The sequence below is a fragment of the Aplidium turbinatum genome, chromosome 3 (assembly GCF_918807975.1).
Source record: "Aplidium turbinatum chromosome 3, kaAplTurb1.1, whole genome shotgun sequence".
Classification (NCBI taxonomy): Eukaryota; Metazoa; Chordata; class Ascidiacea; order Aplousobranchia; family Polyclinidae; genus Aplidium; species Aplidium turbinatum.
The window spans coordinates 10,816,467-10,843,162 of NC_137474.1; the positions used below are offsets into that span (position 1 = coordinate 10,816,467).

General features: G+C 38.7%; 1 protein-coding gene across 1 annotated transcript; it reads right to left on the reverse strand.

The window, feature by feature from the left end:
• LOC145766150 (segment polarity protein dishevelled homolog DVL-3-like) lies at positions 1-26,019 on the reverse strand. Its single transcript, XM_082577807.1, has 16 exons — positions 25,856-26,019; positions 24,960-25,029; positions 19,297-19,385; positions 14,917-14,978; positions 13,429-13,546; positions 12,853-12,949; positions 10,810-10,882; positions 10,554-10,641; positions 9,158-9,286; positions 8,702-8,832; positions 7,961-8,047; positions 7,302-7,430; positions 6,221-6,403; positions 5,545-5,844; positions 4,875-5,113; positions 1-2,403 (listed from the first exon to the last, which is right to left on the reverse strand). The coding sequence occupies exons 1-16, from the start codon at positions 26,017-26,019 to the stop codon at positions 2,221-2,223; spliced, it is 2,142 nt and encodes a 713-aa protein (XP_082433933.1). The 3' UTR covers positions 1-2,220.
• Between the last annotated feature and the right edge of the window lie 677 nt (positions 26,020-26,696).

Sequence of the window (26,696 nt, forward strand, 5' to 3'; positions counted from 1 at the left end):
TCCATAGCAAAACAATTTATTCTGTCAATAAAAAATACAAGTTTTTAATGCGTCAAGTTAAGGTTGAATGTTCTTCTGTTAATCATACTTAAATGTTAACCAACGTAAAAAATATACCACGATTTTCATACATAACTAGTACAGACATGCGACAAAACAATATTTGCGTCACCGTTTCCGCGAAAATACAATAACAACGCTTATTTTGCGTTCGAAGACAAATGCGGAAATTTGCAACTAAAGCGCAAAACATTGGTCCAAGTCAGGGTTAGTAAAAACAGCGATTATGAAAATATTACTGAAATTAGCAATTGTTAACGTTAAGTTCCACGTTGATCCAACGCAATTAGATGTAATGACAGCGTTTTCTCTGCCATCGTGATTGTACCCAAATTTTTCCAGACAGCAAAGTTTAAATTGACGGATTTTGTGTCTGAGGTTGATGCAAGATTTCTTAAAGGAATTAAACTGATAAAGAAAGCAATGAACAACAAGATCAAAAGAAAACTTAACAAGTATGACCGTGAGTGGCAGCAAGCATTAAAAAGAACATGAAACAATGCTCTGAACAGGTTTGTTTCACAACGCGTAAAGTAGGCTTAGTTTACAGAAAGAAAAATAAAGAGTCTGTGTCCCAGCTATCAAAATCCACCTGTGAGTGGAATACAACAAAAGAGACAGAATTGCATTACGTCATTAGTTACACGCAGGTGATGTTAGTTTTCAAATTCTGCAGGGATGGTATTTCATCTTCAACAAACCGTTCACAAATGGCAATCGGCCCAGACAGCAAATCAGTCGTTTTTTAAAAAAGCAACTTATTAGCAGTCTGGGGACTAATAGGAATGTATAAAAACTTGCCAGCACTTTAAAAGTTTCATACTACAATGACCTGGGATGAGCTATACTAAGTAAAACGTTTAAACGAATACATTTCAACGTCTGGTGACGTTGTAAAAATTGCACTAGGATGTTGACGGTAGCACACGAAAACAGCATCTTGTTTAGCAATGTTAAAAAAAGACACTATCAGGAATATTTCTTGTGTGCTGCTGGTTAGTTTTAAGAAACGTAATCCTTGGACAAGGGTCCCAAGGAACCAAACTCTATCAAGTGGACAAAATAACATATCAAACAAAAAGGAGAAATAAAAAGTAGTTGTGCATGAAAACAAGAATCCAAAACAAATGCACAATGATACTGCTTGACGCAACGCAGTTGACAGCTAGCAACAAAGCAGGCATATTGAAATGTCAGTAGCAGTAAATGTGCAAGGTAGCTCGAACATAAATGCTAGCCTCAAACAAGTTGTATTAGACACCTTTTGTGGTTGTTTTGTCCATATTAACCAAACCATTGGTTGGCATGAGAATTTTCATTTTAACATGCATACAATTAAATAAGCAAGTTGGGTAGATAGATAGATAGGTAACTTTTTTAAACCATAAACAAATGTAACTCAGCAACAATACTAAATTTAACATTATAAAAACAAAACAACAAGAGAAAGTTTTCGGCTATTCATACAGCCCTTTTCAAGCCTATAAGGAAAATCTTTTAAAAGAAATACTTGCTTGCGTAATCTGCTTGAGTCCTTCTCTGAACAATTAATTTTACCTCTCAAATACTTGACCCGTTGTGCTGCGTAATTTTTCAGATATCATTTTGTGGGAGCAAGTTAAGCAGTTTCTCAAATGTTTAGATTTGACCATATTTTTGTTGTGATACTGTATGATTCTTTAGTATTTCTTTTAAAATATTTTTCCTATAGGCTTGAAAAGGACTGTATGATTAGCCGAAAATGTTCGCTTATTGTTTTTATAATGTTAAATTTAGCGTTGTTGCTGAGTTAGGTCTGTTAATGAATTAAATTAGCATCAGGTAGTTCTATTCACTTTGAATTATAGCAACTTTCCGCCAGTTTTAACATGTATCCAGACAGCAAAAATCTGTCATTTTTGCATTGATTCAACGCAGTAAAAATGACGGATTTTGTTGTCTGGGTAATGTAAAATATGGGATAGTAAAAAATTGACCTAAAGCGAAAAACTAAACGCTTCTGATACGAAAACATTGTAAAATGATGGGATTCATTGAAATTTGCATGATTAAAAATCTCGCAGCACAAATAAAGCTTGACGTCGTAACTTTTACATTTAATTTAACGTTGTGAGACATTGAAATCAGGTAAAAACTTGATTCAATGAAGAGTTGAAAGTTTCACATCACATCAACAAAGTAATCGCAAGGGTTGCCCATCGCTTTTTGGAACGACTGGCGGCTGCTGCTCACTTCTTGGGGGACTGCATTCAATGGGCGGGGGTTTTGTATCCCGCTTGGTGGTCTTTGGGACGGCTGGGGAGGCAGTGGGCCTTGATAGGGCTTTTCGTAGTTCAAACTCCGCTGAAAATAGATGATTTTGATAAATCAGCAAAATAGTTCTCAATAATGAGGTACATTTGATCATGAATTAGAACGATAGTTTTATGTAATATACCAATGCAGAACTTACAACTTGAACGGTGAAAGAAAGAGCTGATTTCGCCCAGGTTTGCTTACAATACAAGCTGAGCTGAGTGAACATGTCAGCTTGAAAAACGTCCTTTTTTACATTGATAAAACGTTAGCAGATATTGTATCAATCTAAAACGTACGGGTTTTGTGAGCTGAAATATGTAGTACAGGTATCGAAGCAAATTACAATGCATGCAATGGCAAGCATCAATATCCCAGCCAGCTAATCAGCTCTTTATAACATTGATTCAACGTATACAGACGTTACTTCAACGTCTCCAGACGTTAAATCAATGTAAAAAAGGATACTTGCTGGCTGGCTAAGCGGCACAAACCATTACTGTGCATCTTGTAAATTGTGAAAGCAATTAGGGTGTTAAGACAACCGGTGCTCCATTAATCGCAGCATTGTGAGTGAAAGCAATTGGGGTTACTGGTGATGTGTGGCTCTTTGTAGTTCGTGGGAGGCGGCTTTGAAACGATTATGCCGATTTCGCTGATGCTAGCCAGCGTGAAGCAGTGCCGATGTGAACCAAAGAGTGTGGTGATGTGATTTAAACTGAACGTTGTGACAATGGTTATGTTGCAAACTGTCTTGTTCAATCAAAGTTTGAATTAAAAAGGCGGGCTAAGCGTACACGTGACAAATACGACAGAATGCAATGAACCTTGAACACAAATCACTGGTTATCAACGTACGAGAGCGTATGCTTGACTTGGACTGCAATCAAACTAAAAGAACCAAATGCTGTTGATACTTCAGAATTTTAGGGTAAAAGTTATCAGATGGTACGGCTAGTGATAGAAAAACATAACGAGCAAATCATGTGTCAAGTATACAATAAAGGTTCGGGGCTGCTATTTCATGCATTTGATTTGATGAACACTAATGTCATGCATTGGATTACCTGATCCTTCTCCAGTATCACGTTAAACCAGTCTAAGAACAGTTTCAGTAAATTTTCTACCTTACTTTCAGAACATTCGTTGAACACACAAAATGCACGACAGGCGTCACCGACACTCAGCAGTCGTTACCCATACAGCAAAATAAGTCATTTTAATACTGATTCAACGTCTGCAAACGCGAAAATGTGAAAATGACAGATTTGGCTGTCTGGGTGATCAATGACTACAGAGCCGATTCTATGGGTTGGCTACCTGGTTCGAGCACGCCGACAGATGATTTGGCAAAGCGCTTAAAATAACTTCGCTTTATAAAGGTTTGTCAGACTTTATCACACAAAATGCTTTGATAGGTAGTGGCGATAAAAAAGTTGATACTTAATTGGCAGATTATATTTTAATGCGAAGTGTACACACAAAGTCAGATAACTACGAGTAGAAACGGTGTCCAACACCGTTACAAAACGGCATATTTACACTTGTGCGTTGTGAGACTTTTGATTACTGTATAATGAAAACTTGTGCCTTTTCGTGTAACAATAAGTTGCTTTCTTTCATACGAAACTGCCAAATTATAAGCGCTTTTTTTCAAATGGGCACTTTTTTAAGCTACGTTGATAAATACAATCATTACGGCCTTCAGTAGCCAACAGCGAGAGATTTAATGGTGTCTACAATTGGTTATTCAGGAAACGATTCTAGCCGTATATTGCCCACAAGTTATCGGTTAAACAAGCACTACGACTTCCTGTTGTCAGCTCGGCACAACGCGAAGCATTGGAAACAGAAGGTTTCAAAGATCTTCGCGGTGAGCCGCTTTGCGAAATTGCAACTATTTTCGGAGTTGTGAGGAAAAAACAGTGAAATACTCGTAATTTTGCACGTGGTGTGATGGTGCATAACGCTATAAGTGTTAGTAAAATTGGGAGGTTTAGTATCTACTGTGATGGATATTATTTCACTACCACATAATTAGAGCACACGAAGAACAACACATGTTAAAGCAAATTAATTCTACTGAGTAAATGGTGCTGTACAAAATATAGTTACTCCAAGCAGTGGGGAGAAAAAACAAAACAAACATAAGAAAAAACGTAACAAATTTCAATTAATGGTGGATACACAAACTGTCGATTTGCAGTCGCCAGTAGGCTGTCTGGTTCAGGTAGAAGCAATCTTACTAGCCGACTTGCAACGTGCAACTTTCAATAACTACAAAGATCATGCAAACTATACTGCTTTTTTCTAGGCCACAAAAGCCGTGAAGTGATCGAATTTAACGACGTTTTGTTACATATCACTTCAAGGTAAAACAATGAACGCACAATCTGTACTTTTTTTTCAACATCAAACAGCCAAAAAAGCAACTTTGGAGTAGATATAACCAGTAGATCGTGTATATAATAATCGAGTCGTCGATATTAATTAATTGGTGGACGACAATAATCCCTTACCTGAGATTGAACAGTTTTGCAGCTGCGTTCACTTCCTGACTGCGATCTCGCCTTCTCGTTGGATGATCCTGCTCCGGAGTGGCTGCTCCTGTAACTGAAGCGGCTCTCACTCGCCTGGTCGCTCCCGGATCCTCCACTGCCGTTTCCTCCAAAGGAAGCCAAGTGCTTTCGCGGAAGAGAAGATTGGCTGTACGTACGATGGGCCAAAGCAAGCCGGTTTGCACTGTGGAGACTCAGGGCTGGAAAAGTGACACCACATTAGCATTCTTTCCAAGTGAGCGTAAGGCAAAACATATGTACAAACTTAGTGTCGCTTTCCTGTACTAGTTATGCTTCATTTTAGAATGAAATTAGCATATCTGCCTAACCGAAGACTTGCCATGATCATCATCCAAATTCGGTTTTGTTCCCATCCCCACTTGTTCGGGGTGGCCGTTTCTGCACCGTAGTAATATGCTTTGCAGATATTTTGCTTGAATCCAATGCGGTTTTAATCAAGAAACAAAGTAAAGATTTAGGTCTGCTGTGCTACAAAATTGGGGATACTTATTATTTCCAAGACTGTTTAACTGTGGTTGAAAACCTTAGAAGTACAAAAACACTTTGTAAAGCTATCGGTTCACGAGATGACTTGATAAATGAACACAATTTAAGAGTTCATCAATCTTACTATCGGCATCACTTTGATTTCCGGCAGCCGCACCCGAGTAGGCCGGGGGTCGGGGGTAATCCATACCCATGTTGGTGACTCCGTTACTACCCACTCCATCTAATCTTGGGCCCACGCTTAAGTGGGGTGATTGATGGTACGGGTTGTGTTGGGGGTAGGCTGAGTATCCGTGGCTGGAGGCACCAGAGGGTAAAGGAGGCATCGCAACCCGAGGCATCGCGCCAGCGTGAGTTGGCAAGGGACCAAGCGTATCCGAATCTCGGTCACTGTTCGAATCTCCCAATGACAAAGCCGCCATGTCTGTCAAGGTGCAGTTTTGTTAGTGGCAAGCTGAGAGCTTTTACTTAAACTATTCGTCTATGAAAAACAAATACCAAAACAAAAACACAATCTGTAAACGCATTCCATTTGTAGAGAGAGGGAGAGAGAGAAAACACATACCGTACGTAAAAAATAAATTGATGCTACTTTCGGACAAATAAGAATTAAGAAACAACAAATTTCTTAAATAAATTCTAATTCTAAATAGGTGACTGGAAACACTTTGTGTCCAATCACCTGTTAATGGTATAGCAAAGCTACTTCTTCCAAAACTAATAAAAATTCGTGAACTACTATACTAAATTGAAACGCACCAAGGAAAAAAAAGTGGTTACACAGATGGCGCTCTAATTACCTTTCGGAATATTATGCCCAGTGTAGTCGCCAAAAACATAATAACATTGCTCTGAGAACGTGATCTTGTTGACGGTGTGGCGTATGTAGCCAACTTTGAGCAAACTGGAGGCATATTTTCTCGCATCCCGTCGCTCTCCAAGACCTTCCACTTTCTGATTCAACCAATCAACCAAATCCGATCCTAAACAAATTTTGCACTTGGTATTTCTATGTTGAATAAAGACGGAATGTAACATCATTTCAATGCTCATTTCGTAGCAGCTAGCTAAACAATAAAGAAAAGCTTCACTTTGTTAATCTCGGTGACCAGGCCGCGAAATTTTTTTTCCCACGAGATTTCTGTCTCATTGATTCTAGTCACTCTAAAAGTAAGATTTTTCCGAAAGTGTTTTGAGAGATTCGTTGATTCAGATTACGAAATAACTATTTGCCAATGAAATTCTGCAAGGATAATAAAATATAAGCTTTTCCTAACCCTACTTTTTTTGAAAAGCTCTTGTGCATCGCAAAAATTAAGTTAAAGAAAAAAAAAAAGTTTGACTTCGACGGGCGTCGAACCCTCGTTCTCACGATCACTAGGCAGAGGATGAAACCACTGAACCAATCGTGCCAACGAGAAAAAGTTGCATTCACACGGTTTTAATACAAACTTTTACCAAAATATCTAAATGAGACAGAAATCTCGTGAGAAAAAAATTTTCGCGACCAGGCCGCACCAACGACAGCCTCTACGCTACAAGGTACAAGTACGGTATAATGAGAAACTGTCAGAAATAAGCTTCGAAAGAGACTCAGTCCTGGTCAAGATCCCCACAAGCGCTGACTCAATAATGATTGGATGTTGTGAAAAAAAATTAAAGAAAAAATTAAGTATCATGTCATGAAATGAGACATGACGTGATGTATTAACCCAGATAGCAAAACCCATTATTTTTACGTTGATTCAACGTCTACACGTAGAATCAATGTAAAAATGACGACTTTGCTGTCTGGGAAGTTTGAAAACATCTAATTTAAAATGAAGAAACAGAGCTATAACTGTTATTGGTACAAGTAGTCATCGTGAGCAAAAGACTGACCTATAAACGCGTCGGGGATAGTAATTTTTAACCACATCCTAGTCTTCACGTCCAGGCCACTGTCTCGCATCTTCATCGTCTTCACAACGACAGCCATGTCCGTGTGGATGGAGAGAGGACGGTCGTATCCTGCAGGAGAGACTGTTACTGCTTTCTGATACGACTCAATTTGTTACAGCTCGCACTAAAACCGACCTGTGGGCAGAATTGCTCAACCAGGCAGCCCAATTTTACATTGATTCAACGTACATTGACGTTGAATAATTAAAATAGCGTAACAGTGCGAGGAGAAAGGTAAAAAAAAGTGTAATCCCCACTGAAAGCGTAACGTCAGCATTAAGATTTCTCATACCCAGACAGCAAATCAACCGTTTTTTTACATTGATTCAATGTTTGCAGACGCCAAAGTAATGTAAAAATTGGTTGATTTGCTAACTGGGTATAAGAAAACTTAAGTAACCTACTACAGGGTGAAAAAAAAAATACTCAATTTACTGTTTCTTACAACAGAATGAGACCAAAGCATTTGAACAGGACCAAATATGAATATAAACTTGCAAAAACAAATAAATCTTTAAATAACAGTGAATATAAACAAGCCAAAATACGTGTTCATGATATAAATAGTCTTAACAACAGCGAAGAAAAATCTCTCATACGTTCAGATTCGGGCAACGAGCTAGCCAGGGTGTCTGAGCTGGTTTCGTGATTGGTGGTGTAGGGTGGAGTGCCTCCTCGAAATGTGCCTGAGCGAATATTTACAGAGAAGCGACGGTTACATGGATTTCAAATTAACAAGCCACTTCAGTGCAGACGTAAGTCAAGAGAGTTGAGCCCCGACAGCAAACCAACCGTTGTTTACGTTGATTCAACGTCTAATCCAAAAAAACGGTTGATTTGCTGTCCGGGAGAGAGTACACAAAGCGGCGAGATGTAAAGATAATTATTTTATTACTCGTAATCTAGTAATGAAAATCTAACGTAAATTAATGCAAATTACCATAGAAAGTTTTCAACTATTTTTGTTTCTTACAACATTTTTATCCTGAAAGTAGATCACTCTCACCACACACATTCGAACTGTGTTGTTGCTTAATTCGTGCAATAATTACAATGCAATAAAAAGTGGAGTTAGTTGTATAGCAACATAGCAACAAGTACAATGTTAAGTTACGTCACTCGTTTGGAACGCCATCATGCTTTACAATCTACTCATAAAGGAAAATCCGCCATTTTTACATCGATACAACCTCTGCAGACGTTAAATCAATGTTAAAAAGGTGGATTTTTCTGTCTGGGATACAACCACTGTTGTACATTACAAATGTTTAGAATAATTTAAAAACGGAACATATCCAAACAACTAGCAAATGATTGATCAGAAATGCTCCAGACTTTACCTTGTACCGCACTTATATGGGTGGCCCAGGCGGCCGGGTCAATCGGTCTCACTGGCTCGTCTTTCGGGATGGTGAAGTAACTGCTCTCAGGGTTAGGGTCCCAACATTTAGCAACGGTTAAGGTGATGGGTCTGTAAAAGGAGCAACACATCAAGAACATGATGTTTAATTTTTAACTGTAAGAGAGTCAGCAGCAAAAAGTATTATTTTACCGTTATCTTATGTTTTTTTACATCTTGATACTAAATTAGATAGTGAATACACTTCATATTTCTTTCCCAGAAAGGTCACACAATCTAAATAAAGCTTAAACCAAATGGTAAACTGGTTGTTACTTTGAACCATTGACGGTGGGGATGATCCACAAGGCAGATTTCAAGGGAAAATGTCTCTTTTAAACCACGTCTATATAGTAGCAACAGTAGCACAATAATAAAGTTTGCATAGATCACCTACCCTGGTTTGTGAACAATGTTTCGTAACTCTCGGACCGCATCTTCATTGGACATGTTTTCAAAGTTCACGTCATTGACTTGCAACAACATATCTCCAGGCTCTATGCGGCCATCTGCAGCCACAGCCCCACTGAGAGAAGCAGGATTGATTAGACTCAACACATATTCCATTACTGAGTAGCTTGGTAAGAACGTACGAGTCCCACGTGGGCCATTGGAACACATCATTGGATGCTTTGTCAATATCAGTCACACATCAACTGCGGTTGAAGTTTAATTTTGCAAAAAATTTCACACCCTTGACATTAATGCGATGCAAAAATGCATTCTTCATCAGCAACCTTGCAACATAAACTGCATTAGTGATAAAAGAAACATTTCTGTGACAAGGAAGTGCTGGTAAAACGCTGTTTTGTCAAAGATTAAAGCGACCCATGAAGCGTCAAGGCGCTACAACTTGCTTTCGCAGAAGGGTTCGCTGACTCTGAATATGTCGAATAACAACACGTTTATTGAACTGTGGACGATGCTTGCTTTAAAATGTTCTACCAAAGTCGGTCTTTTGACGTGTGCTAACGTTGTGTGATAGTGAAGTGTTTGAAAAAAACTCAAATTGTTTTGACGTGTTTTTCACTGTGTTCAGGTGGGAAGGGTATCTGTGCGATTAATCAAACAAAATCTCAAACGTTTGCGACCTTTCACAGTCATCAAATCAGTCTTTTTTACATTGATTCCAGGCCTGCAGACGTTGAATCAATGTGAAAATGAACTGATTCATCACCTGGGTTATCGACCATCTTTCTGCCTCAGGGGTAAACGTCAGTCATTTCCTACCAGCAAACTCACAACAAAACTTTCTATCGTGAGTGACTGCCTCTGATCATGTGTTTGATTACGAGACTAATGACCGGTTATGGCACCAAAACCATGCAAAATATGTGCTAAACAACTAGCTCGTACAATTAATCAACGGCAATAACTTAGTTTGACCGCAACTTGCATTCAGCTAATGATTTGTAGTTTTAAATGTGAAGATGCCCACTGATGAGTGATTATCATGGGCCACTTAAAAAGCGAATTGCTATGACAGTTGCACCTGCCAAGCTAGCAAAATTTCTTGCCAACTGGACTGGATAGTTGGCAACATTTTACTTGCCAAGTGACATATTTGTGAATTTCACAAAGGTTGAAAAACGCAATACCTCCATATGGGCACATTCACTTCAAAACAAGCAAAACGCGAAGTGAGCCGCAAATAATCGGCTAAGCTGACATTCTATTACACAGTTGAGTGAATACTCAGTGGACCATGACAACGACGTCATGTTCAACTTACCTATGACGGGAAGACATGCACAAATTCTACCAACATATTAAAAAAGTTAAGACTAAGTTACCCTTTCATTATGGAGCCAATATAAATCCCTCCATCTCCCTTGTCATTGCTTTGGCCTACAATGCTGATGCCAAGAAACTGGTACTTTTCTGCAAAATTACATGGAAAACGTTGAATTCTTGGTAACCGCAGCAAAGAACACCCAAGTTGGCAAAGCCGTTTTTTTATACATTGACTCAACGTTTGCAGAGCAACGTAAAAAAGCCCGGATTTTTGCCAGGGTAAACAGCGATACTTCATTCCGTCTGGCCACTTACCCATGTTGAGCGTGACACAAAGAATATTGAGGGACATCGACGAATCTGTTATGCTGCTTGAATACGTTGATGTCTGCGAACAAAAACCGAGCCCGAATAAATCGACAGTTCTAACGGCTCATTAAATCAAAATGCAATTCACCCCGTTAGTTGAATTGGCTGCGAGTGTTTCTGAACATTTCTAATTTCAGCACTCCTTTAAAGTGCCTCTGACAGGTAAATAAATTCGCTAAATTTACCTAAGATACCAAAAAGATGACACTAACAAACTTCCCTGACCAGCAAATCGTAAAAAATATCAACAGGCTACTGAGTTACACGCTTGCAAACTTTCGTTGACATCGGTGAATCTGGCACTCATTCAATTACGAAAATAAAAATGGCAACACCGCTGTGACGTCACAGTAAGCGGGAAGGATACATTCTTTCTCTGTGATGACTTGGTGAAGTATGGTACGGCTACTGCAAAACGTGAATGTGTGGGGCTCTGTTGGTCTAACTAAAGCATGTGCAAATTAAGAATTACCGAAATGAAAAAGTGAACTTATTATTACTATCAGGTTTCGATCAAATAGGTTGAGTTTACTTTTATCAAACAGCATCTCAATTCAATAGGGCTACAATTTTCATACTTTTCTATTTGTCCTAATCTGGCTATAGCCATTTGCAGTGTAACAACAGTATCTCATAAACAGCACCTTTAATTTATGGTTGAGGCAATGCCTACAAATTGCTGTTTATGTGACATTGTCAGTGACAAAGACCGTGTGCTTTCTTTTCCCACTTTCCCACAAAACAAGGTAGGCTACTGAGAAGAAAATGATCAAAGTTTTCTTCAAGTGTTCGAAAGTGGGATGGGCCATACAAAACTAGTCGTATATGTTCACTTCACTGAAGATGATTTTGTTAATACCACTAAAGTAAAAATGCCTACAGGCATGTGTTGGAGTGTATACTACAAGGTGATGCTCTCGGAACCAACAATCGGATTGTGATGCCGTCATGCATTGTTTGGCGAATCCGAAACAATTTTCCAGATCCAGATGGCCGTTACACTGGATTTCAATGGCCAACTGAAGGCACATTATAAGAGAGAGAGAGAACTTTTATTTATTTTTGAATAGTGATGATGAATTAAATATGAATGATGATTCGTACGATTTCTTCATTTTTCACTTAAAGTATACTTTAGGTTTTGTAGGAACGTATCCAGTACAGTTTTATTAAACTGCAAAAAACAATAAATCTTCGAAAAAAGCAACCGCTTGTACCAACTCCGACCAAACTGTGATCCACTAATTACATCTAGGAAGCGTTTGTTTCATCCGTTGCGAACGACGTCCACTTAGCATGACGTAATACCACCAAAGTCGTCCCAGAGCAGTGAAATATGGAGTTTCGCCTGTGCTGGCGCTGCGGAGCAGTCGTTTAATTAAATTACGCCCTAACCAGTCGAGCTACGAGGTTAAGATTAAAACGTTCGCTAAGTATAATTCTGCGCTAGGAAATGCTTTAAAAAGTTACTATACTTGGATTCAACCTGTCAGGGGCACTTTAAAGAATGTCTGAACAACCCCGCACCCTTAACATTCCATTGCTACAGTGGATGTTGCCATGATGAAGTTTAGTAACTATGGAACTTTGCTTACGCTGCCACGCGTCCATCGCTACCCATACCCATTACCCAACAACTCCGCCAGTCGATTCCAGACACAGGGTGCAGGCACGCTCGCTTGGAAAACACTAACATTGGTGCTGTTGAAGCGTATGTTGAAGAATGGCATCAGGTATGCAGTACATCCGTACTAAATGCCACAAAAAAACGAAAAGTATTATTTTGTGGAAAGCTCTCTATCGACGATAGACGTGACCGGTAGGCGGTAGACCAATGCAGTCATGCAAACTATTCAAACAGGTGTGATTTCAAACACCGTCGGGTATTATCTGAAAACGTAGACATTCAAAATGGACGATTTGTGAGAGAGAAAAAATCAACGGAGATACTGGTCTAGTTAGAGCACAAGATATAAATAGATTACTTACACTTACAGTGTCCGAGCTGCACTTATGTTTTTTCTTCTTCAATTTTTTGTTTCTCGAACGTCTATATCGCAAGGATGCCGTCATGTCTGTGTAAGTGCTGTATGTAAAAGAAAGCAAAAAATATGAAAATCTCGCTACTAAGGCAAATAGTGCTGTGTCGCCCCACTACATGGTGCTGAGACAACCGTGGTTAAACCTAAGTGCTGCTAGTTTTGCATCTATACACGAAACATTGAACCACGGCCATTGAACACATCTGAAGGAGTTCATATTGTATCTTGTCAACGAGATTAATTTCTATAAAAAATTGGCAATGCAGATTTGTAATTAAAAAAACACAATAGTGAAAAACTGTGCTGTACTTGTAGCTACTGAACTGGAATAAACTTTGCCAAGAAAAACATCTAGAAAACTAAGAAAAAAATCGATCCAGTCCGTATAAAAAACACTATCATCGTATTTAACCAGTCGTAAGTAGTATACTATTCAAGTATTGCACATGAAAAACATGGCGAAACTACATTACGTTATATCATTGTAAAAACGACAGATTTGATTAGCTGAAGAAAGCCGTACTCGCTCATATCGTCTCTGGATTCAAACGACGTTGTGGAGGCAAGATCGCTACTCATTAGGGTGGACTGGCTTCCATACTGATTGTACATTAAATGACGATGGTGTCTGGAGGATCGACCTGAAAAGAAAATAAGAGCTGAAAAAAGCTTCAAGGCATCTTTTCGTTAGGTAGACACACATTCAACTAGGCCAGGCAGGAAAATCCGTCATTTTTAAATTGATTCAACGTCTGCAGACGTTGAATCAATGTAAAAATGACAGATTTTGCCGCCTGAGGTGTGATTTCATTTTGAATAGTGACTAGTGAGCGCACTATTTGTTCACAAGTTGTTAAGTTTGCGTAGTACCGAAACACCTCGCAGTGAAACCCCATGCAAACAGTGGTTGACGTGGGTTTATATGGCAGGTCCACCTTGTTTGACCAGGTGATTGTGGGCTTTTTATAAAACGGTTAATAATGGCGTGAGGTCTGAACTTTTGAAGTAACTGTTAACTGCAAAAAAGCTGCGATGCTGTTTTGCTTTCCAATATCTGCAGACTAGTGTAGGAGTGTAGTGCACAGCAACCCTGAATTAAACTTTTTAACTTTTAGTGTATCGTATTCTATGAAGCAAATCAATGTGAACTAACTTGCCCGTTTGCATCCCAAATAATAAACAGAAACTGGTGTGTGGCTTCATTTCAGCCGGCAGGCGACACCACAAGGTGAAAAGTAAATTACATATTACTGAACTGAGCGAAAGATCAAAACATGTCCGATACAGGGAGTGGGTCTCATACAACGATCTCATAATAGAGAAGAATGTGTTTTGGATCGGTTGAAAAGTGCGATTAAAAAAGGTCGATTGCATGGAAAAAATGGTCCGTGAAATATATACAGGGTGACCCAAAAAGATTCGTACCCGTGAAAATTTCAATTGTGACTTTGATTGAAAAGCTATTTATTTCAAATTACAACCACACATTATTCAGTTTATGGAAGACCATTGACCAGAGTTTTAGCTTTTTCTGTCAATTTTTAGTCAATTTATGGCTTTCCCAAGATGTGTTCCAAATGTGAAAAAATCGAATAAAACATGGGTACGAATCTTTTTGGGTCACCCTGTACAATACACTCGTGATGGACTAACCAACAAGCAAACGAACTGGAAAGATATGATGTGCTAATCTAAATTGGTGCTGATAAGACCAGAGAAAGACAAAAGATTTTACTAAATTTGACAATAAAACAGAAAAAAAAACAACAATCAGCAACATCCAGAAAAATTTTGGTAAAAAATCTCGCTTCACATTGATGCTTCCATCATTTTGACCAAGCCAAACCAAAATCAGGATTGAACGTCGATTGTGCATCAGTGACCTGCACGTGATCCCATTCTAAGGTTGTTGGTCGAAAAATTACAAAAGTATTCTAACTGCATTTTTTTGGTAGTATCACTCTACTGCAATCCACTAACGAAATATATTACGCAGTCAACCAGCCACTACCTTTGTGACTTGAAATAACAGATTCGGTTTCCGTGTCATTCGCTTTTGCATCACTGCTGGGCCTAAATATAAAAGAAACAAAATCATGACAAAGGCTCAAAGAGGATCAATGAATGTCATTAAGCAAATGCCAACTAGCTCGAGATCACAAATAATGAGTGAATATATATTGTATAGATGTCACAATTATCACATTAACCAAGTGCCAGTCTTTTGTGACTACAAATCACAGTGTGGACACAATGCATGCTTACCAGTAAGTAAAGCAAAACGCTTAACTAGTTAGCAGTAAGATAAATCGTGTTACCTTGGAATCGTTTACTACTACTGTACGTAGCCTATATATATATATTAGGGTGGGTCGATTTTCACACAAAATAGTCGGATTGTCGCATAAAAAATAAAGTGTTAAAATTTCAATGTGATGGTGTGCTCCTAACCACTTACCCCAGATGGTACGGAAAAATACAATTTTCTAATTCACGGTAAATTATATTCAATAGGTAGGCTACAGTAAAAACGAAGTACAATTGAAATTTAATGAGTTAAAATCACACCCTGGATGTTAGATTAAGTTGATCAGCAGGGCGATGGAATCTTAGTATTATTGTAGATGAGAGCTTTCGTGCTGTCAGAATTCGCCTAACAGATACCTCACGAATGGCAGGTCTACTGTCATGAAACATGGCATGTCGCAGTGTCGCAAGTTTTCGAGGTGAGCTGCATAACAATTTTGCTTGATCGATTTGTCGATGACAGACTGCACTTCTACTGGCTCAAGTCCACGACTGAGTTGTATCATTCATAAGGAAAAGTACTGCTGGAGCATCGCTGATATTTGTGCCATCTTAGTGGCAAACCATACAGGCCCATATACAGTTGCAATGAATCGGGTCAATGTCCTAACAGCTTCTGATGGATGGGTTTGACTAACATAATAGCGGCACATTCGATTTGCTCCTGTGAATAATTATATTTCCCAGGATCTCTGTGTAAGAGTGTTTCAGAACATTCCTCAGAACTGATTGCATGGCAGTGTCACGATTTCTCTCTATCTCTTACCAGGAAAAAGACTCGGAAAGGTTCAATGACGTAGTTTAATGGGTCAAACCGAAAAGCAGTCAATTAAATTCACGGATAGTTCTACTGTTGAGATGATATATAAAAACGCTTGAAGGACTCCAACGAATGGTTCACCACTTCCAACAATTAATCAAAGTAACAGTAAACGGCAATAGATTCCAATGCTTGCAACTATTGATCAAGTTTAACGTAATCCACTCGCAGCTTCTCATACGATTCTAATTTCAATCAGAAATTATATTAGCATCAACTTTGCTTTACCCGTATGCAATACTTCAACTTTTGATCAACAATAATCTTTGCTTCTAATTACCAACTGCTACTATTACAGCAATGATCTCTCATAACCAATTCATCATAATCAACTCGTCATAATACAACTCCCATCATCACACAATCAACTCAATAATAATCATCATAATAATTCATTACGCAAATTACACCACTATTTATAAAAGGTTTGTTCGGTCTAGTAACTTCGAGAAGGTTACGTAATGTTGCATCACACGAACTCATCGTTCGGTCACGTTGCATTGAGCGGCATAAACAAGCAAGTTTAAAGAAGACTCTAGAACTGCACGTAGCAATCGAATGACCTAGAATTAGGGGTGTTCAATTTCGATTATTTGAATATTCGAAATTCAATTTATTTTCGATTTTTGAATTTCGATTTCGAATATCACAACTATTCACCAAACTGCAAAATGTGATTTTATTGAAAGAAACGACATGAAAATTCGCTAGAAAACGCGAAAAAAAACATGAAAATTTGCGAAAAAAGAACACAAAATAACGTCTACAGCTCCAGGCCCATGTTGGTGTTTATGAACACAAGCTGATCGACATGGTCACCCGTCACTCCCGTCAGTCAGGATCTCTGCTTCGTGACGGTCAGGCCAGCTTTTGAAAACGATCGCTCCGCTGGAGCCGAGGTCGCTGGGATCCCAAACACTTCAAGTTCATTTTCACAGCGAGCGATTCACTGCGGCGACATTTCACTGCAGAGTGCAGGGGTTTCGACTCGAAAGCGACATCGAGTATGTTTGCAAGCACATAAAGCTAAACGCACGCTACGTCTACGTAGCAAATTATGTTGTTTTTGAGTGCATTCAACATCTGATGACATTGAATCGACACAAAATGGTAGATTTTTGCTATGTTCCCAGGCAGCAAAATCAGTCATTTTTACATTGATTCAACGTCTGCAGACATTAAATCAATGTAAAAATGACAGATTTTGTTGTCTGGTGTTGGATTGTAGGTTTGTAGCATCGCCTCGTTCTAGTGATTATTTATCGCGAAGCTGTTGCGGTTTGCATTCAAAAAGTGTTTTCCTGCTGCTGATCGCTAGTTCATCTATTGTTTTATGTATCAATACAGCATAAAAAGTTATCCCCACACAGAAATGTGCGTGGGGGCCTGGCCCCCACGCAGGCCCGTAGCCAGGGGGGGCCTCGCCCCCCTGAAAAAAATTTCGCCCCCCCTTGGCAAATTCTCAACATTCTCGGGCAACAGCTACAATTATAATGATTTTGTCCATTTAATTTTTTTCGGTCCCCCCTAAAAAAAAGTTGCCCCCCCCCTTGCTCTGCGGTCTGGCTACCCCTTGCTCTGGGGTCTGGCTACGGCCCTGCCCCCACGGCTTAGGCGCCTATGGATTCGGTAAAAAATGGATAAAACTGCGACAAAGCTCAGCCTACACTTTCTGCTATTGGACAACCTAGCTATCTTCATTCTTGAGAGAAATTTGTGAAATTTGGCATTAAAAATGCCAAGTTGGCATCCCTGGTGCAGGACTGGCCGTTGGACCCGCGAGAGCGTGTGATAGTCACGTGATCGACGATGCGCATGCGTCGAAGTCTTTTTTCGCTTGCAAAATGCGACAAGACAGATTTCGCGCCACTCGCGTTGCTTTCAACCGCGTTCAGCCGAAAAGGCGGCTATAATTTCGAATATGTCCGTACGAAAAACGAATTTCGAATATCACCTTAATCGAAATCGAATCGAAAATCGAAATTGAACACCCCTACCTAGAATACACGTTACATAATACAGATTTCGTAATCAGAGGTTACTTCAGGATAATGACCGATAATAACCTATAGCATAAGAATTTTACAATCAAAACAGCACGCTCGATCGAGATACAAGCGGCCCGTCGTAAGACCTAGCACATTGATTGTGACAGGCAGATTTCCAAAAGGTACATCTAGTCTGTGCTTAGATCCTTTGAATTGTCCAATTTTGGCAATTTCATCAAATAATGCGATTCTCAAGGCTATAAGGTTTGACCACAGAATTTTGCCAATTTCACCAAAGAATGTTTCTGTATCAGATGTCTTTCCAAATAATTCAAATAGATGCTCATTGATGGGCAGCATAGGCCAACATATATTTCACTGAACTTCATACTGGATATGATCTTCTATTCTAGCAATTATATACTCCATAACGAGTGTTCCCAGTGTTCACTGCTGTCCCGTCACAACCTGTTATTTGAATTCTATCAATGTTCATATTCTCGTCGATCATACATTTTATAATGTTAACTGAACGACCAGTTGGTGTTGTGACATGAGATGTAGATGTCATCAGGTTGTGTCAGTAAAACGTAATGGTCTTCTTTTATTTTTCTCCTGTGGTGGTAGTCATCAAAGACATATGATTTATTTTATCTCCCATCGAAATAGAGCGATATAAAACTATTGACATGTTGGGTTGGTTTCAATCCAGTACACCTCTTGACTCGGCTATGTCTCACTTTCCGTGGGTCAATATTAATGTCTATGGAGAAATCTTTTTCTAGCACATCCTGCAAAGTAGCATTGGCAATAACAGCAACTGTTTCGTCAGAAACCATTTTTCGATCAGCTTCCCTTGCAACACAAGGGATTGGGATGGTACTGTAGGCACTACTTTTTGAGACACTCTCCATGAAACTCGGATCATTATCGGATGAATAAGATAAAGAGTCAGTTTCACAAAGTTTTTGTGGCGTGTTAACTGTTAAACCACACAACTATTAGGAGTTCGCTCACTGCGCAGGATTGCCGGATTGGGCGAAGAGATGAGGTAAAATGACAAAAAATTTCGCAACTTTTTGCCCAATCTGGCAACCCTGTTATAGGAACAGAGGGTCATTGGGGTAATGGGTTGCCGTGCATAAAACGATTTTAAACTTTGAGGAAATGTTTAGAAGGTAAAGTCGCACCTATGTTCAAATTTATATGATAAATCGACCCACCCTAATATATATACACCACAACATGAAAAGATATACAGATATATAATACTTACTGGCAATGTGGTCTATCCGGCTGTACTAAACTACTGTTGGAATTGGCAACTGAACTTTGAGAAACTGTATCAGGATCAGGTGCAACAAGCTGAAAATTAATTTGACATGATATGTAACATCAAAATCAATTGATTGAGAAAAAAATCGGAAATTATATAATGTTTATAATGTTACTTAACTGAATAAATGTAGACATAAAAAACAGCCCAAACCATTTGACATAATGAAAACTTTAGTACACAATTCAGCATTGAATGTTTTATGTAATATTTACACAGTATGCTTTTCCGAGCTGAATAGTAAGCTACCTAATGATTATTCTAGTCTTGTTGACTCAGATGTAAATCGACTAAACACACAGTATAACATGGTTGCTTGTCTGCCACAATACTTACTAACCGTAACCATGCGATAATTTATATATGAAAATTCATGAAGCGGCTGCGAAAATAAACTTTTGTTGGAGGTTGGTACAATATGAAAGAGCTTTGCGAGATGAACACTTTGAACAGCATAGTGGTATTTTATTGTGCATACTTCACACAGGGTTATACTAATCTCCATTGCAGATATTTCATGTTATATTCAGGTATTATACTACAGTTAGCTAGTCATTGGAGACCCAACCAAGTACATAACTCCAAATATATTTCCTCAACGCTAAACAAGAAAATCCGCATTAACATTGCCAGTAATTTTTATGGGTGAAATCAGTAAATTGCACAACTGTTTATTGCATAAACCGTTTTATCGCATGAGATTTGTAAATCCTAAACCAGGGGTGTGTAACCTTTTTTACAGGAGGGCCAGATATAAACAACTGGGTGAAACCGCGGGCCGCATGTTTATTTGACATATGATTTCTAGTAGTTGCAGGCACAAAAAAGTAGTTTTTTGTTATTCATATGGTATTATTAGGGGATCTCCTTGCAGAAATAATAAGTTAAGACGTATAAATTTCTGAAGAAAACTGCTCTTTAAATCTATTGTCACACAGTCTTTAAACGAGTTCAGTGAGAAGTTTGCAGCTGGCTTCTTTTCCCCATGGATTTTTCCAAATTTACTTCAATGGAAGTGCTAGCAATAAAGCGAATTATTCGAAGTCCATTTTCCAAGTGTTCGTCTGTCAGAACCGATCGATAGGGAAATTTTATGACGCCCATTTTAGAAAAAATTGTTCGCACAAATACGTTGAGCTAAAATTAGCCATTTTTGAAGCCATGAACTTTTTCAAATGTGGAAAGTCATCTTGGTTGAGATGTTTTCGGTAAAAATCGCCAAGATTCATTTCTAAATACTTTGCTTTCAAATCCGTTTTCTCTTGAAGATCAATCAGTTCAAGTTGGATATCACCTGGTGCTTTGTCAATGTCTGTGTTGAATGCCGAAAAGAATATACCAAACAAATGTTCATGAGATTTAAAGTCCTTGAAACGAGCCAAAAATTCATAGGCCTACTGCCGCCTACCACAATTTTTCAAGTTGGTCTGCAAATTCAGTTTTCTTTTCAGGATGCATTCCATGGTCTCTCAAAGTTGGAAAGTGGAAAAGATTTCCTGTCTGTATGTGGCTTTCCAAAGTCGTAATTTGTTCATAAAGCCTTTTATGTGACCATACATCTCATTCGCATACTGTTTTTTTGCTGCAGTCTTGCATTGAGTTCATTCAATTGTTTTGTTTTGCCCTTTTCAATTGCCACTTTTTCAATTTTTTTTCTTCCAATGCCTCTACTTTTTTACTTCTAATTTTAACAAATTTTCTATTTTGACTGGTTCAACAAATTTGGCAAGGAATGGGCCGCTAGGCTGATGTTGTTCTGATCCAACTGCTTGTAGGCCTATAGGCTAGGCCAACATTAGGCAACTGCTAAATTTGACGCAAGCCGGCTCTACAAAAGGTCTAAAGCAAGAGATCAAATAAAAAGGCGACAAAGCCAGAGACAATAGCAGGGCTCCACCTCTGATCTTCTGACGTTCCAAATAATTAAATACAACGGATTAGCGGTGGCCGGTGGGAAATTTCTAAAATGGTTAACAGAAGGTGCGAAATTACAATAATCCACTCCACAATGAATTGTTCACATGTACAAGACTAAACTAAATTATAACCACGTTTCGCAGGCCGCACACAATTCAAAATTGATACATCTTTGCGGGCCGCACAATTTTTCTTCGCGGGACACATTTGACCCGCGGGACACATTTGACCCGCGGGCCACACGTTGCACACCCCTGTCCTAAACCATAAGATTATTATCGGACTTGAATTGAATACATATGTTGGTTACATGCATAAAAAGGCAGGGTAAATTGACTGTGAATATCTGGGTTTGCCTGTACTTCTAATTGGGGTCTGCTACTATTCGGCGAGTCCGATTCGGCGAGTCCGATTCGACTAGTCCGATTCGACGAGTGCCCTATTCGGCGAGAGCCCTTTTCGGCGAGTGCCCTATTCGGCGAGGTTTTGAAATTTTTGAAAGGAAATTATCGGGTACCGTAGCGTAATTATAATTGCCGTTTTTACATCGTTTTAACGTCGCTAAACGTTGAAATCGTGCAGAAAGGAATAAAAAGAAAATGTTTGAACTATTAAATTAAGATTCGTCATGTCAGTTCAGTTGTTTTTCTTTCTGATCATGATATCAAAAACAATACGTCAACACAGCAAAGGTGTAGAAAAAGGTAGAAGCGACAAAACGCGAACGTTAAAACGTGCTTGTGACCGAAGTAAGTTATTGAGTTGAAAGAAATTTGGCACGGTCGCAACACTTTCAGAAAAATTTAAGATATGAAGGAAAAATAAAACAAAGAAAATGTTACAAAAAAAAATAAAATAGATCATGTTAATGTCTATAAGTTAGTACTTTTGAATAGTTAAAATGATTAGTTTGGACCAACAAATGTGTGGCCTACAGCTTGGATTGAAAGGAAATTATCGGGTACCGTAGCCTAGTTATCCCGACCAGCAAAAATTGTTCCAAGAACACAGTTCATGTTTACATTGTAGTAACAGAATGAAAAGGCTAAACAAATGTGTGGCCTATCGTGTTAACGTCGCTAAACGTTGAAATCGTGTAGAAAAGGGAGCTTTTGCTGACTAGGATACTTTGAAACTGAGAAACATTCACAGAAGCCCTACGATTTGTTCCAAGAACCCATTTAGCATAACATTTCATTTGTACATTGATTCAACGTCTGAATACATTATCTTAAAAATGCAACGTATCGTAGGGCTTCTGTGAATGTTTCTCAGTTTCAACGTATCCTAGTCAGCAAAAGCACCCTTTTCTACACGATTTCAACGTTTAGCGACGTTAAAACGATAGGCCACACATTTGGTTAGCCTTTTCATTCTGTTACTACAATGTAAAAATGAACTGTTAGGCTAACTGGGTTCTTGGAACAAATTTTTGCTGGTCAGTATAACTAGGCTACGGTAGCCTACCCGATAATTTCCTTTCAATCTAAGCTGTAGGAGTGTAGGTCACACATTTGTTGATCCAAACTAATCATTTTAACCATAGGCGCCTAAGCCGTGGGGGCCAGGCCCCCACGCATATTTCCGCGTGGGAGCAACTTTTTATGCGGCATTGATACATAAAACAATAGATGAACTAGCGATCGGCAGCAGGAAAACATTTTTAAATACAAACCGCAACAGCTTCGCAGTAAATAATCACTAGAACGAGTAGCGATGCTACAATCCCACCCCAGACAAAAAAATCTGTCATTTTACGTTGATTTAACGTCTGCAGACGTTGAATCAATGTAAAAATGACTGATTTTGCTGCCTGTGACATAGCAAAAATCTACCATTTTGCGTCGATTCAATGTCATCAGATGTTGAATGCACCCAAAAACAACATAATTTGCTACGTTGACGCAGCGTGCGTTTAGCTTAATGCGCTTGCAAACAGACTCGATGTCGCTTTCGAAAGTCGAAACCTCTGCAGAGAATTGTCGCGGCAGTGAATCGCTTGCTGTGAAAATGAACTTAAAGTCTCGGCCCGAGGTTACCACTAACCAACGTAACAAGGGCTGGTACAAACCGCACTGCCCACAGTCGCACACGCGGCATAATCAACACAACAACGGACTCGCGCAAACTGCATGGCGCACACACGTCCGTTGCCATAGAAACCCCATCAAAGGCGGGAAATATGTGCATCTTTTGTTTCATCTGCAACACGAAAACGGGCGTATTACAGCGAATTGGAACTTGAAAGCTGGTCAGCCATAAGTTGCGATATTGTAGTGAAAAGGGAGCAATGTCAAGTCGAAAACTTAATCAAACGTCTCTATAACTATTTTTCAAGGGCTGTTTACGGATGTCAGCAACTTTTAAATTTATTAAAGGTGACGTGCTGTTGAATTGATGTAAACATGAATGATTTTGCTTTCAACAGGTATATTTTCAAGCGTATGATCAAGTTAGTATTTTCATTCCATTTACAGTATACCTTTTAGTAAACCTTTTCGTCTCTTGTTTCATGCTAATAAATCTAGTTCGTTGCTAAACTTTATGTTGCGCTTAGCTTAAAGAGTCGCAGTCCATCAACCGCTAGCCAACGCAGACGCATAGCATGTGTTTTGGTCGAGCTTTGTTTATAATAATTAACGGTAGGTCGAACGTAGCGATAACTCCGAGTGTGGCAATAAAAGCAATCCTAGTGTGACGACATAATTACGTCATCCATCTGCGTGACATTTCGCTGAATTTACGTTGCTGCTGATGAAACACGCTTTCGCCCCCACGGCCAAAAAAATAGTTAGACGCCTATGATTTTAACTATTCAAAAGTACTAACTTATAGACATAAACATTATTTTTTTTGTAACATTTTCTTTGTTTTATTTTTCCTTCACATCTTAAATTTTTTTGAAGGTGATGCAACCTTGCCAAATTTCTTTCAACTCAATAACTTACTTCGGTCTCAAGCACGTTTTAACGTTCGCGTTTTGTCGCTTCTACCTTTTTCTACACCTTTGCTATGTTGACGTGAATTGTCGCTTCTACCTTTGCTATGTTGACGTGTATTGTTTTTCATATGATGGTCAGAAATAAAAACAACTGAACTGACATGACGAATTTTAATTTAATAGTTCAAACATTTTATTTTTATTCCTTTCTGCACGATTTCAACGTTTAGCGACGTTAAAACGATGTAAAAACGGCAATGCAATTAGGCTACGGTACCCGATAATTTCCTTTTAAAAATTTCAAAAACTCGCCGAATAGGGCACTCGCCGAAAAGGGCTCTCGCCGAATAGGGCACTCGCCGAATCGGACTAGTCGAATCGGACTCGCCGAATCGGACTCGCCGAAACGGGCCATTCCGTTCTAATTGACATGGTGTAACAAATTGTTGTTCTTTCTGAACTTTGTTTTGTAATGCAAAATCATGCAATCAGAGATGTAGTTTGTTCATGTCATACATATACGAGTGAGCAATGACTAAGCGGTTAGTTATGACAAAAACCATGATCTTATAGATCTCAAAACATATATACTGCAATGATGTAATTATTACTACTCTAGCCATGGTTTGGACACATCTGGATCATTTGAAGCTAAACCATAGATAAAAAAACAAGGCTTTGAAAGAGATGCAAAGATTGCTATTTTGCCAAGAAGTAAAAGCATCTGTGAGTTGCTTAAACTTACCCAAGCCACAATACGATTTTCACACAGGGGCAGATGACTTTCATCATTGGTGATTTCTTCTTTTACAACACTAAAAATTTAAAAAAGATAGTACATGTAAATATTGCAAGCAAAATTTTATCAATCAAACTTTTGTTTTTAAATAGCAAGTAAATCCTTATTCTTTAAAGCAGGAGTGTGCAAAATTGCAGCACTGCTGGGCCAAATACACATAACCAGCTCGGTTTGCGGACCACAACTTGACACACAGTATTTTGCAGCTCTTTTGCCATGCTTCCCTGTTGTTGGGATTAAATCTGTCAAGGTTCCTTGCACTGATTGTCTCTCACCAACTTTATTTAACCATACTTTTTCTGGTCTTCCCACTTTCTCTCCCTGGACAGAAATCTTTTTGGCAATCACTGGCACCTTGTCACCAGACATATGTTTCACATGCCCATATCATCGAAAACGGTGCCTTCTAAGAAACTCACTGATGCTTTCTACTTCTGCTATCTCTCGAATACTTTCATGTATAATTCTATCCTTCAAGGTTTTTTACACACTATTGGAAGAATTCTCATTTCTGTTGTTTCCAGCCTGTTTCAATTTTCAGTGCTCATGGCCCATCCTTCAGCTCTGCAGCATATTGTTCTTCTCATGTATGCTTTATGAACAATGCCTTTCATTGTCTGGGAAAGCACTCTTCCACGCAGAATTCCCATAGAACCTGTTGCCTTGCAAGAATTACCTCTAAACAAAGGCTAGGTCCTCAGCTTATAGCTGGGGTTGGCATCAGCAAGGACATGCAGCTATAAAATCTTAGCCAACCACTGCAAAATACTAATTGCATACTACCATAGTTACATTTAAAGCATCAAAACAAAAACATTTACAACTTGATGCACATTACATACCCAAAGTCTTGGTCATTCGATCTGAAGAAATATTTGTGATTTGGCTTTTTGACAGCGGCTTTAAAATCTCCAAGAGTAATTTCATTTGGTGAAACATTTATTTTGCTGACATATGGAGTTTGTTCATCGCCAATGTAATAAACAATCTTAGTCTCTTCTGGCATTGTACCAAGATGCAGCTCTGACAATAAAGCATGCAACTATTTCCAAGTGATTGTTTAATTTTTCAAAACTTCTTCATATAGCAAAACACATGTATTGGATAGCAGTAAATTGAACACAATTGAACAGAAACACGACAACATTTCTCAGCGAAACTTAATGTTGTAGCTAGTCAGGAAGTGCAAATTTTGGTTTGTATCAGCTACTTGAAAGGAAATATTTTCATCAGAAAAAATGACCGAAATAAATAAAAAATGACCGAATTTTTTCAAGTCATTTCGGACAAACGAACTAAAAGTCTCAGCGAAAAAAAAACCCAGATACTAACTGTATAGCAGAATCTGCCTAATTTGCACTTAAAGGATATTAGCAAAAAGTGACAAATTAGACAAACTGATGGATTATGTTAACAGGTCAAAGTTAAAGGACTCATATACAATACATGGAGCATTTATTTGCTGTTAATGTAGTATGTGACGTATATTGTTGCATACAATGCTCTTACACAAAACACAAATCATGCAGTTAGGTACACAGAAAACGATACAGTACACAAGACTAGATACATTAATCCATGTTGCAATAACTAACAAAGCTGTGAATTCAAAAATTAATAGGACAAAGTGTGAGACGCATTTTAATTCCAACTACGAGACAGAAGAAAGTGTGTAAGTTTAGT